The following is a 12,422-nucleotide window of genomic DNA, read 5'->3' as shown; positions in this document are numbered from 1 at the left end:
TTTCTATTAATTGTTTTTAAATTTTATTAATATAAATTCTTGGATATCATGAGAATGACTCTTTCAATGTAACAACATATTAACAAAGTGTAAAAGTTGTTGGGGGTGCGTAAAACCCGAAAAAAGGATTTGTTCAACATGTAAATTTGCTGCATTATGTCCATATGAGGTGGATCTACACATATAAGCAATGGATTTATTTAAAATTTCCGTAATAATTTTTTCATCTATATGTAAATCACCATTTAACCTTTTGCATATAAGTTTTGTTTCAATTATTGCATTATTTTTGGGTCATTTTAAAAAAGGAAAGAAATTCGAAAATGAATGACACTGATGTATCAAAACAAATACAGCAAATGGTCAGATTCATTCGGCAGGAAGCCGAAGAGAAGGCCAATGAGATTTCTGTCTCCGCTGAGGAGGTTTACTTCTCGTCTTTTTATTTATTAATCTTTTTATATATTTGTGTAAGATTCATTTATATAATCTATAGTTCAAGTTGTTGGAAAACTTAATGTAAGCATCCAAAAACATACTGCTTACATGAATAATATATAACACATCATCAGATTATATTGTTAATTAGAGTTATGTGAATATGTAAAGTTCAATGAAAATGAATAATCTTATGCTTATACGTTTTCACAAGGGGCGTATTAATAAACTTAGTGGCCTAAAGCATGTGCACAAAAATATTATTAATTTTGAATTCTTTTTTTTAGTCTTGTATACAATTTGTTTTTAGTACATATTTTTAGTACATATTCTTACTCTTATTGTTTATAAGAGTAAGGATTAGTTCTAGTCAATAAGAGGTTAGAGATTTGTTTGCAATAGATGATGTTGGATGTTGGATGTTGATGTAAAAACTTTATTTATTAATATGAAGATTTGGGTCATTTATTTCAAAGTTCTAAAATAGTCTTGATAAAAAGTTAAAATTCACTATTAAAAATTTTTGGGAACTCAAAATTTTGGGCCAAAAGCAGAGGCATTACTAGATTTATTTACCCACCCTTAAGCCACCCCTGCATTTTCATACAATAAGATCCTAGTTCTCTTTTTGCAGGAATTTCAAATTGAGAAATTACAATTAGTTGAAGCTGAGAAGAAAAAGGTGAGACAAGAGTATGAGAGGAAAACGAAGCAGGTGGAAGTACGTAAGAAAATGTGAGTTTTAATTATAATTAATGTATAGGATGAGAGTTATATAGTTGTGTTAATACATATATGAAAGTGTTTTTTGTAATTAGAGAGTATTCTATGCAACTAAATGCATCCCGCATCAAAGTTCTCCAAGCACAAGATGATGTGGTGAGTGGAATGAAGGACTCTGCTAGAAAGGCACTTTTAAAGATTTCTGGTGAAAAGAATAATTACAAAAAGATTCTCAGAGGATTGATTGTTCAGGTAAATATAATATACGTTTTTGATCTGCAATCAACCTGTTAATTGATACTATACATAACTCTTCTTCTTTGTTTGTTTTAGAGTCTGTTGCGACTGAAGGAGCCATCATTGTTATTGAGGTGTAGGGAGATGGATGTTTCATTAGTTAAATCAGTTGTAGAGGATGCAAAAAAAGAGTATGCAGAGAAAGCCAAAGTTCGCGCCCCTAATGTCACCATTGATAATGTCTATCTGCCTCCACCTCCAAATGATGCTGATCCTCATCGTGCCTCTTGGTACCTATCTAGCTACTCTCTTTTTTCTAATTTTCCTCAAAAATATTTGCAATTTGTCTCACATCTTTTCCTCTTCCATTTGTTCCATTCTTGGTAGCTATATATGATATTTCTATTTACACTACAAATGGAGACAGCTTTATTTAATCTTGATAACTTTCACACTAATATGACTTTTTCATAATAATTTATATTGTTGTATTGTGTTTCTATTTTTTTTTTGTCTGATAAAGAAGATGCTGAATTTTGTGGTCTTACTAAAGAGAGGTAGAATGAATCAAAATGTCATTTAATCTTGTGATCTTAAATATGTCATGTGAAAAGTTGATTTTTTTCCAAAATACATATTCTTTTTAAAACGGGCTAAAAACTAAATAATTAAAACAAATAAATTGAAATGAAGGAAGTAACACTTTGTTTTCCCTATTATTATTCCAACATATAAGCTTCCTGATGCATGGAATACATATAAGAGGTTAAGAAACTGTTGAACTCATGTTGTTGACATAGAATTTCTCGAACTAGGTTCGATTCTTGAGATTTTGTTATCAGTGATATCAAAGTCATTCCTTCCTTTGCTTCAATGGCGAAGGGTACTCGGTCAAATGGAGATCCAAACAATGATTTACCTACTGCAGTTGTATGTGATTTTGCGTGATATGATGTAATAATTTCTCACATAAATTGAAACCTTGGCATGGGAGGTTTCTTCTAGACAATGATTGAATTGATGAATCATTCGACATCTAGGAAGACTCAAAGGGAGAAAACACCATTATGAGAAGTATTCCATTGCCCATAAATGCAAGAACTTAAGATAGTTATACATTCTAGAATTACAAGATAATGATCAGGATTTTCAAGAAGAGCTACAAAATGAACTGATGATTCAGGAAGTTGAGAAGAACCATAATCAAGAATAATTCAAAATACCTTGAAGGTCACTGACTATCACTTTAAGATTTGGATACATGCTATATATTCACATAACTTTATTGATCCCTCCTTGGTGGATAAGTTGGGATGTTCATTTATTGCTACCATTCCTCATATGGTTGCAACAGCTAATAGTTCCATGTACATGGGAAAGAGGTATGTGCTAAGAGGATCGGGCAGGCATATTTTGAGCACTAGAGATGGGAATTAAGTTGGCTAAAATATCAGGTAACCAAGTCCAATTATGCATGATTCAGTTGATACCTTCCATGCATGTGGTATTATGTACAATGCTATGCATTAGAAGCTACTAGCTCACCTGAAACTGACACTAGCCTATCCGGTTCACGAAATTGTTGGAAGAAGCTACTTAACTACCTCCCTCTAGAGGAATGTTTGACCATAGAATGGTGTTACATGCATCTGGAACTGAACCTATTGATAGAAAACCTTACAGGTATCCAACAGTTAATTAAGAAGGATGCGATAGAAACCTTGGTTAATCAATTGTTGGATCAAGGTATTGTTCAGCCAAGTTGCAATCCCTATGCTGCACCTGTGGTATTGGTGGGGGGAAATAATGGTACATGGAGGTTCCTATGTTGACTATAATGATCTAAACAAGACACTATATAGAATAAGTTTCACATTCCAATGGTGGAAGACTTATTGGATGACCTGGCCGGAGGATATTCCAACATTTTCAGCAAGATAGATCTCAAGTCTGGTTACCACCAACTGAGAATGGCTACTGATGACATACCTAAGACTGCATTTAAGACTCACTCAGGTCATTATGAATATATCTAATGCACCTTCAACTTTCCAAGGCCTAGTCCGTCTTCCAACCATTTTTGAGAAAGTTTGTCTTGGTATTTTTTGATGATATTCCGATTTATAGAAGAACCTTGGAAGATCATGTATGTCAGTTGAAGTCTGTTTTCCAAGAAATGAAAGAACACCAATTGTTTTCCAAGCAAAATAAGTGCTTCTTTGGGGTGAAAAGGATTGAATACTTGGGGCATTTTATCACAGAAGAAATTAAGGGTGTCCACTGATCCACAGAAGATATAATCTGTCAAAAATTGGCCCACTCCCTCACTCTGAAACAACAAAGGGGGTTTAATGGATTGATAAGTTACTAGCTGTGATCCCCCCNCCCCCCCCCCCCCATAATCATGCTATATTAGTCCGTTTTAAACAATTAATAATTAAGTTAATATGATTTCCAACATATGAAATTTGATCAAATGTTGATAGTGAATTATTTGGAGTTGATTTTACTTTGATATAATGAAAGCTCTGGAGGAGTAGTTTTGGCTTCTGATGATGGGAAGATTGTATGTGAGAACACACTGGATGCTCGACTGGATGTCGTTTTCAGCCAGAAACTCCCTGAGGTAATATATTGTAAGTGATAAACTTGTGATGAGGAAATCAATCAGAATTACAACTTCACATGTTTTGCTCTCTTTCTGCAGATACGTAAACAACTTTTCAGTAAGATGGCTGCATGAGGATTATTCTCACACAATTTCAATAACTTCACTTGTATGGTGGATGAATTTTATTCACTCATCTTTCCATCTTTACTGTTATATTCTTTCACATAGATGTTCAGAATATTAATTGTTAGAACTGAGAATCATTGAATAAACATCATATTTTTTTACTTTAGAAACAAATTCAATAATGTGCAACACGACACTGGTGACGTCTCTTGAATTTACAAATTGTTTTAGGAAACAGAATACCTCCTACTCCTAGCAGTTTTACCTTCTGATTTCCTACGTTTACCGTGAGAAGGACCACCAAATATACCAAACCTTCCTATACCTCTAGAAAGGGAAGTTAAGAATGTTTTGCCCTGTCCTGTTTTGTCTATCATCCCTTGTTTCATAAACACTTGTTCTTTCTCCAGGTCACTTAGCCTCACCCTCATTCTTGATATCTCCAACTTCAGTTCTCGGTTCTCTCTCCTTAAAGATGCATAAGAATCTCTAGGAGACATGGCTGCACTTGTAACACCGCTGCTCATCTTTTGTGTATCTCCACAACTTTCGCATAGAGCATTCTTTAGTTGGAGCTGCTCAAAGTAGAGAACTTGGACAGTCATTTGAACTGGGAGCCTGTCATTCTGTGCTGCATGATTGCATGCTTCTTGAGACAGCTTTTGACAATCTATGAATTTGCATAGCTTTTTGCAATCGTGCTCACTTAGCATCGGATGGGCCTACTCAAGTAGAAGAATATTCAGACTAAAGAAAAAACATGTTATCATTTTTAGGTATTCATATAATCAGATGAGGTCTATAACTATAACTTTGAAGTTTTACCTTCAAATAAATATCAATAGCTCTGTAAAGTCCGTCATCAATAACACGAGCATAATCAGGCAAAACTGATATCATAGCAATGAATTTCTCAAGGCTCAAATATGGATCAGGAGCTATTTCAGCTAGATACGTGTCTATAAGCCGTCCAACTTTCAATAGAGAACCATGGCTTGGAGAATCAATATTTTCTGATTCATATCCACAATCTCCATTTTCTTCTTGGTCAATCCTTTGGAGGAAATGTATCAATATGCGCTTGACAGTGTCAACATCAAACAAAGAATCACCCGTTTGGACAGATGGTATAAGCAAATCGTCAAGTAAGACCATTTCCAACCTGAAGGCAATCCTCCTCTCAATTTCAAGCCTGCAGGCTAGGGCGGCATCCACCATGATAGCTATCCTCAACATCCCAAAAAGAAAATTCAGCGGAACAGTTGAACTCTTCTCTGGAGGCAATAGACTAACAAGAGTTTCTACAACTGTTTTCTGCCCCTTTTCTCCTTCACATGGATATGCTCTCGCTGGATTCCAAATTTGCGGTTTCCCAATACCCTTTAGAGAGACCTGTGCATAATGCATCAAGGATGCAATTATGCTATCTATGTGTAACCCAACATGTCCCATTGCCATGATAACTCTGCCATAAAAATCAATGCTTAGAACAGAAAGATCTTCGATCCACCATTCCTTGTGTTCCAAAGATCCACTATCACAATCTAAACGAGATAGACCTGAAACAAGTTGCTCCTGACAAGCATTCCTGGCAATGGCATCAATGCATCTATCTGAAATACCAACCTCCTCTGCAATAGGAAGCAGGTCATCACAAGAAGAAAGAACCTCCACCGTTTTTTCAAGATTCGGAAACACAACTTCAACAAGGAAAGTTTCTGTTCTTGCAATGAGGTTCTCTTCACGATAATCTTCTGTCATTTCCAAGTATTCTGCCACACAATGCAAACGTGCTACATTCGTAGTTGTGATCTCAAAGTTCATGCCATAACAAAACTTTGCAGCTAGTTCAAATGTTTTAGGCCCCCCAGGTACATGAGTTAAATTCAATTCTGAGAGATTTGGGTCTTTGGCATCAGCCACCATCTTCCGGATCTTTCCACTCAGAGACACCAAAGGAAACTATAGCAAAACCACAAGTGACATAACACAATTATCAACTTCAAGAATCAAATATACAGTTAACTAATTATATTGATTAAGGATTGAAGTGAATTAGTAAATAGTGTGCGATGAAATATCCAGAATAGATCAAGAATCACATGTTACAATCTCAAAATTGATTTCTGGAATACATTTGTTGCAATGCCACACCTAAAATTAGTACCCTTTTTTTTATAATTTGCTAATGTTTACTTAATATAGCACGCTCCACTGTCATCATCACTGGGTGCTTAAAAAATAAAAAGTTTGGTGAACAGGATGTGTAGTAGTGCCCTCGTCTACGAAGGATAAGGTTGGTCTCAAAGGCAACAACGAGGTACAGAAGGGCACTACTAGACATGAGGAATATTCTCAACCAAGTTTGGCCATTCTATGTGTTTCGAGTTCCATCTACTTCATAATTTGAAAGTATGTTGTTAGTAACCAAGAGCTGAGAAAGGAAGTAGGTTTAAACAGTAAACACAAGCCTCAACCTTCTATTAAGACAAAGAGAAAGAGAAAAGTACCTTATGCAGCAGGAAAGACTCTCCATTTACAGCAATTGTAATATCCCCAGCAACATCAGAGAATATAGTGCTGATGATCAATATCGTTAACGAGTAAGACATGACAAATCCATAATAGTAAAAGATTATGTGAGAACAGGTAATATTAATCGTTCGGCGTAACATTTCTCCAAAAAGAAGAAAGGGGTTTAGCATATTTAAATTGGTTAAACCAATAATAATCAGAGGTTAGCAGTAAAGCTGTGGCATTCTACAATTATGTGAAAGAGCATATATATTATAGAGAAAACCATATCCTATCCTAAAAAATTATATAAGGAACAAAACGAAAAATAGAGGCTTTTGTAGTGTACAATGAGTAGCGTAACAGTCAAAATTGGAAATACATTTTTTTTTGGCTCAAATGAAGGTGAAAACACTAGATTCATTCATGAATTAAGCAAGGAACTTGATGGGGAAATCATAATTCTCAGTAAATAACGTTTCATTGTAGAAGTAAAGGAGATTACCGGGTTATGAACGGAGAGTGTTGAGACGACACCATTGTTGTCACATTAACAAAAAACTTGAATGAAACTAGTAGCACTCAATTAGTCCCAACAAGTAGAATGAACAAATGATAAAGAAGGAAGATACAAAGAAAAAAGGGAAAGTGGGACATATATGATATGATAAATTAATAATGCAAAGGGAAAAAGCTAAAGAATACAGAAATGGGCACAAGGGATGGCAGAAGGTGACCATGTGAAGTGTTTTACTGCAACACAAAATACCTTCTGCTTTACATTCCTTTAATTCTCTACCTACAAAATTATATTCCTTTTCTACTAAAAAAATGTCTAATACTAGTAGAGTCCCTTAGCACGCACTACTTCTACATCAACTCTTCAAACATTATATTGATAGAGTGAAACAGAAATAGTAAATCATGCATCTAACTAGTTCGGGATTAAAATGAAACAGTTACTATGGTTTTGCTTAATCCTAGTATTAATTATAATTAAAGAAAAGAAAGACTAGATACATACTTAAAAGGAATTTGCAGCCACAATGAATTCGAAATTTCATAAACTTACAGAGATAGACAGATGACAGGTGGGGTCATAAGGGAGACGTTACTCTCAAACACGCGCATACGTTACCCAATCTCTATTTAACGGAAACCCCCTTACTCCCTACTTTAATTACTTACTTCTATAACTCTTTTTTCTTTTTACGTTTTCTTACCATATTATTCATCCTATTTACTTCTTTTATTCTTTATGAAATCATTACTTATTCTATTTTAAATACATATTTTGTTCACATGTGTATCTTTTACTTATACTAACTTTTATAAATTATAAAGTTATATGTTTACGTTTAAAGATGAAACTAACAAAACATCTTGATAATTGTGGTGAAAAACTAAAATATATTTTAATCATGATTAGGGGAGTAGATTTATTGAAGGGAAAAGGGTGTGATATACCCCTAAGTTTTGCCACGTGAAGTTGATATATTTTTCGTTATAAAAGTGACGCATATATACCCTTATCATTATACAAATGTCTCACTTATATCTTTCATCTAACGAAAGTGAAAAAATTATTTTAAATTTATTTTTTTGATTTTAAATTAAAAATATTCATGTAGGGGTATATATATGATCCTTCTAGCAAAGTTCAAGGTATATTCTAATCTTTTTCATACAAGAATTATTTTTTGACTTCTTTGATTATCATTATTCAAGTTTCATTCTTTAGTGTAAATAAATAAAAAAATATAACTAATTTTTTGCGGTTATTTTGTAATTTAGTTTTTCTATTTGTAAAAACAAAATAAAAACAATGGAATCTATAATGAATTTTACAAGAAAAATAGGGAAATTTAAAATTTCACCATCAAAATAATAAATTTAAATTAATCGTTGAAGCAAAAACGTCAAGAAATAATGTGTAAGGAGGATCAAATTATCTCATATGGATTATATTTTTTCCAAAAAAATAGTTAAAAAATTAAATTAAAACTATTTTATTCACTTCCGTTAGAGTAAAAAGGGTATAAGTGAGTCATTTGTATAACAATATGGTATATATGAGTCACTTTCATAATGAGAGGTATATCAACTCTAAATGACAAAGTTGAGGAGTATATCATACTTTTCCCCTTTTTTCAAATTTCTTTTGCTACTACATTTTGTATGTATTGAACGAATAGTGTAAAAATGATTAAGCTAATAAAGCGCTTTCTGGTCTTTGGCAAATTTGTTAGGGTTTTGTCCTGATTTTCTTACCGTATTTGAAGTTTATTTTTTCCTAAAAGAAAAGACAAAACATTACCATAAGTGTTTTTACTTTTCATGAAAGAAAAATATTTTTTCCTCCATATTTGGTTTATTCTTTCCTTATAGGAAAAGTTAGGAGATCTATAAATTGAAGACCCCTCTTCTCATATCAAAAAACACAACAATAGAATCCACAATGTAGTCGTTTAGAAAGTCTTGTTTATGGGGAGATTTTCTCATAAACACATTTATGTTTTTTTTTTCAATATTAAATTAGTTTTATAATATGTAGGTCGTTTGACCAAACTATATTAATAATATGTTTTTAGTATACTTTTATTGTCATCTGATTTATCGTCATATGATTTGCAATTGTAAGTTTCCGCATGATGTCCTAATCACCCTTCATAACCCAACAAGTGGTATCAAAGCACATGGTCTAACGATTCATGATCCGATGGTCCTATGGTTCAATGAGGTTGAAGATAGGTTCAAGATGGTGTCAAATCAATTTGAAGATAATGAAAATTTTTATCTAGCTACATGTGGAGAAGAAGTTTTAAACCATATTTTCAACATTCCTGTTGCTGCAATTTTAAAAATAAAACAAAATATTTTTAACCCATATATTTTAAACTTTATTTTTAACCATGACAAGCAGCAGTGATGAAGACTATGTGAAGAACAAAGATTATCATACAATTGAAGATGGTGGATCAAGTTTTGTCAAGAAAATCCAGCCAAAAGAGGAGATTTGTTAGGAATTTGTCCTGATTTTCTTACCATAGTTGAAGTTTATTTTTTCCTAAAAGAAAAGGCAAAACATTACCATAAGTGTTTTTACTTTTCATGAAAGGAAAATATTTTTTTCTCCATATTTGGTTTATTCTTTCCTTACAGGAAAAGTTAGGAGATCTATAAATTGAAGACTCCTCTTCTCATATCAAAAAACACAACAATAGAATCCACAATATAGTCGTTTAGAAAGTCTTGTTTATGAGGAGATTTTCTCATAAACATGTTTATGTTTTTTTTTCAATAGTATATTAGTTTTATAATATGTAGGTCGTTTGACCAAACTATATTAATAATATGTTTTTAGTATACTTTTATTTGTCATCTGCTTTATCGTCATATGATTTGCAATTGTAAGTTTCCGCATGATGTCCTAATCACCCTTCATAACCCAACAAAATTGAGCTCGCATCAAGCAAAAAACGAATTTATGAAGGGACTGGGGGAGAATTTCATTATCAAAGTAATTTTTTGTATGGAATATGTGCAACAATTTCTCTAGATCATTAAGTGTATGTATACTTTTAATCTTTTTATAATTGCTATGATCAATGTGATTTGCTTATTATTTTGACTTATCAAAAGGTACAATTCTGCCGTGAGTTAGTATATGCCTGATAAATGGTATGATAATAAATAATATTTTAAAAAAATGAAATTAATTAATTGATAAAATTTATATATCAACCTTAGAGATTGATGATGCTCTTTTATGATTCTTTACAAGTTCTCATGTGAAAATCATATATGTGGATTTGGTATCCATTACATGCAATAAGTTAAGCGTAAGTATAAAACATAAAAGTCAAAATTTAAATTTAATTATTTAATATATGTAATTTCAACTTGAGGAGTTAAATAAGATTTAATGAAAGATTTCAAAATTAAATTGAGGAGTACACTTATAAATTTTTTTAGTGGAGTAATATATAATTTATTATGACAGAATTAATTTCTCTCTCTCTCACACACACACACACATATATATATATATATTACGTGGCGTCACCACAAATCAAGATTCCCTTTTAATTTATTTATTTTCAAAACTAGTCTTTCCCTCCTCTCAGAAACGCCACATTCGGGTGTTTCCCTCCCTATACAATGTAACTCTTCACAACAGTGACCACCATCCTACAAATTAAGCCTCCACCAAATTTATGTTTTTTTTGTACTTCTAGGTTTTTTTATTCCTATTTTATTTTTACCTTTAAAGTCGTTTTTCCAATTCTTGTGTCCCTTCAGACTATTGTATCCCTTTGTTTGTGTCTCTTCGGGAACTAGCTATAAAAACTAGGCAAACTATACTAGTTGTTGTATTTTTTTGTGACAAATTTCATCCCTAATTTCTGTGAAACTTCGTCAATTCCTTCGAAGTTTACTTTGGATTTTCACGAAAAATATTAATGAAACAATACTATAATTTACTTGTATGTTTTCCCTCCATTCAACATGTAAAAAGAAAAACTATTTCAACAACTCAATTCTAAAACAATTGATCACAACTATGACAATTTTTTGGTTCGAACCTACTTCTTTCTATGGGCTTTTTCCTCGTGTCATCACTTTGTCCGACAACTTAACTTTGTGTTTTATTCAATAATCTATAAAAATTTATCTTTTATTAATTTGTATTGAATTACTTTTGTGTTTATTGTTGTGGAAACTTTTTAACCATTCTTGATGGAATCAGAAATTGAGGAAGAGATAACAAAGAGAGAATAAATTATGTCGCAACTTGATAAGGTACTTGTACCTATTACTATATTTTATTGGGAGTTAAAATGTTGTTGTATTAATCATATTTGCAGAAATGGAAAACTCACAACCATTCGGAAAAGTCATAATCATTCAATGTGAAAAGATATCTGCTTTAATTGTATTTTATACTCCATGTGTTTGAAAAAGAATGACCTTCTTTCCTTTTTAGTTTGTTTCAAAAAGAATGTTCTCTTTCCTTTTTTGGTAACATTTTAATTTCAGCTTTTCATGTGGCATGTTTAAGGCCACAAGATTAAAGGGCAATTTAATACATTTGACATCACTTTAATTTAGGACCACAAGATTCAAAAATCTTCTTTATTTTCTAAAACTTTGTGTCACGTCAAACTATGTCATTCTTTTTGAAACAGAGGGAGTAATCTAAATAAATATAGTATGCAATATTTTATAGGATTTGACTAAGACTTTTGGTATTATTAGTTATCCAACATCTTTGAGATGATCAATAAATCGAACTAATGGTCCATAAAGTTACTTTAAAAAATATAGTATGAAAATATTGAATATGTACTAAATTGGGTGTTAAGAAGACTAGAAAACTTAGAGAATTTGTGGTTTAAAAATGTGATAGCCAAAAAAAGGGCAATATGAACAAGTGCTTATTATGCCTTATAAAAAAAGTCACAACCTTCACAAAAGTCACAACTCTTTGAAAAACTCACAATCCTTAGGAAAAGTCACAACTTTTTGAAAAGTAACAACCCTTCGGAAAAGTAATAACCCTTCAGAAAAGTCACAACTCTTTCAAAAAGTCACAATTGTCACGACCCAAGCCTACACACTGGACGTGGACGGTAAACGAGAACCATTGTTGACCCTCAAGCGAACCCTCATTATGGCTGACTACAAGCGGAAGACTAACTCAAGCATGCATAAGCATCAAATTGAAAGAAACGTTTAAAATAGTTTACTGAATCTCAAAACTTCACTGAAT

At 32.4% G+C, this 12,422-nt stretch overlaps 2 protein-coding genes across 2 annotated transcripts; one reads left to right on the top strand and one right to left on the bottom strand.

Annotated features, from left to right (window-relative positions):
- Positions 1 to 317: 317 nt before the first annotated feature.
- Positions 318 to 4,241, top strand: LOC125870773 (V-type proton ATPase subunit E-like). The gene is made up of 6 exons (XM_049551284.1): positions 318 to 425; positions 1,073 to 1,173; positions 1,257 to 1,413; positions 1,495 to 1,688; positions 3,925 to 4,024; positions 4,106 to 4,241. Exons 1-6 carry the CDS (start codon positions 324 to 326, stop codon positions 4,139 to 4,141), a joined length of 690 nt encoding a protein of 229 aa, XP_049407241.1. The 5' UTR covers positions 318 to 323; the 3' UTR covers positions 4,142 to 4,241.
- Positions 4,242 to 4,244: 3 nt separating this feature from the next.
- Positions 4,245 to 7,371, bottom strand: LOC125870766 (BTB/POZ domain-containing protein At3g08570). The gene is made up of 4 exons (XM_049551275.1): positions 7,155 to 7,371; positions 6,646 to 6,715; positions 4,961 to 6,097; positions 4,245 to 4,857 (listed from the first exon to the last, which is right to left on the bottom strand). Exons 1-4 carry the CDS (start codon positions 7,187 to 7,189, stop codon positions 4,363 to 4,365), a joined length of 1,737 nt encoding a protein of 578 aa, XP_049407232.1. The 5' UTR covers positions 7,190 to 7,371; the 3' UTR covers positions 4,245 to 4,362.
- Between the last annotated feature and the right edge of the window lie 5,051 nt (positions 7,372 to 12,422).

Source organism: Solanum stenotomum, chromosome 7, assembly GCF_019186545.1.
Source record: "Solanum stenotomum isolate F172 chromosome 7, ASM1918654v1, whole genome shotgun sequence".
Taxonomy (NCBI): Eukaryota; Viridiplantae; Streptophyta; class Magnoliopsida; order Solanales; family Solanaceae; genus Solanum; species Solanum stenotomum.
Note: the sequence above shows the minus strand (reverse complement) of the source record. Positions and strands in the feature narration are given on the sequence as shown.

Bases quoted from the DNA above. Each gene is read 5' to 3' on its own strand.
- LOC125870773 (XM_049551284.1), top strand. From the start codon at position 324: ATGAATGACACTGATGTATCAAAACAAATACAGCAAATGGTCAGATTC. The intron at 1,174-1,256 runs GTGAGTTTTAAT...TTTTGTAATTAG, and splicing joins GTGGAAGTACGTAAGAAAAT to AGAGTATTCTATGCAACTAA. The intron at 4,025-4,105 runs GTAATATATTGT...CTCTTTCTGCAG, and splicing joins TCAGCCAGAAACTCCCTGAG to ATACGTAAACAACTTTTCAG.
- LOC125870766 (XM_049551275.1), bottom strand. From the start codon at position 7,189: ATGGTGTCGTCTCAACACTCTCCGTTCATAACCCG. The intron at 6,716-7,154 runs GTAATCTCCTTT...ATTGATCATCAG, and splicing joins CACTCTCCGTTCATAACCCG to CACTATATTCTCTGATGTTG. The intron at 6,098-6,645 runs GTACTTTTCTCT...GTTTTGCTATAG, and splicing joins AGTCTTTCCTGCTGCATAAG to TTTCCTTTGGTGTCTCTGAG.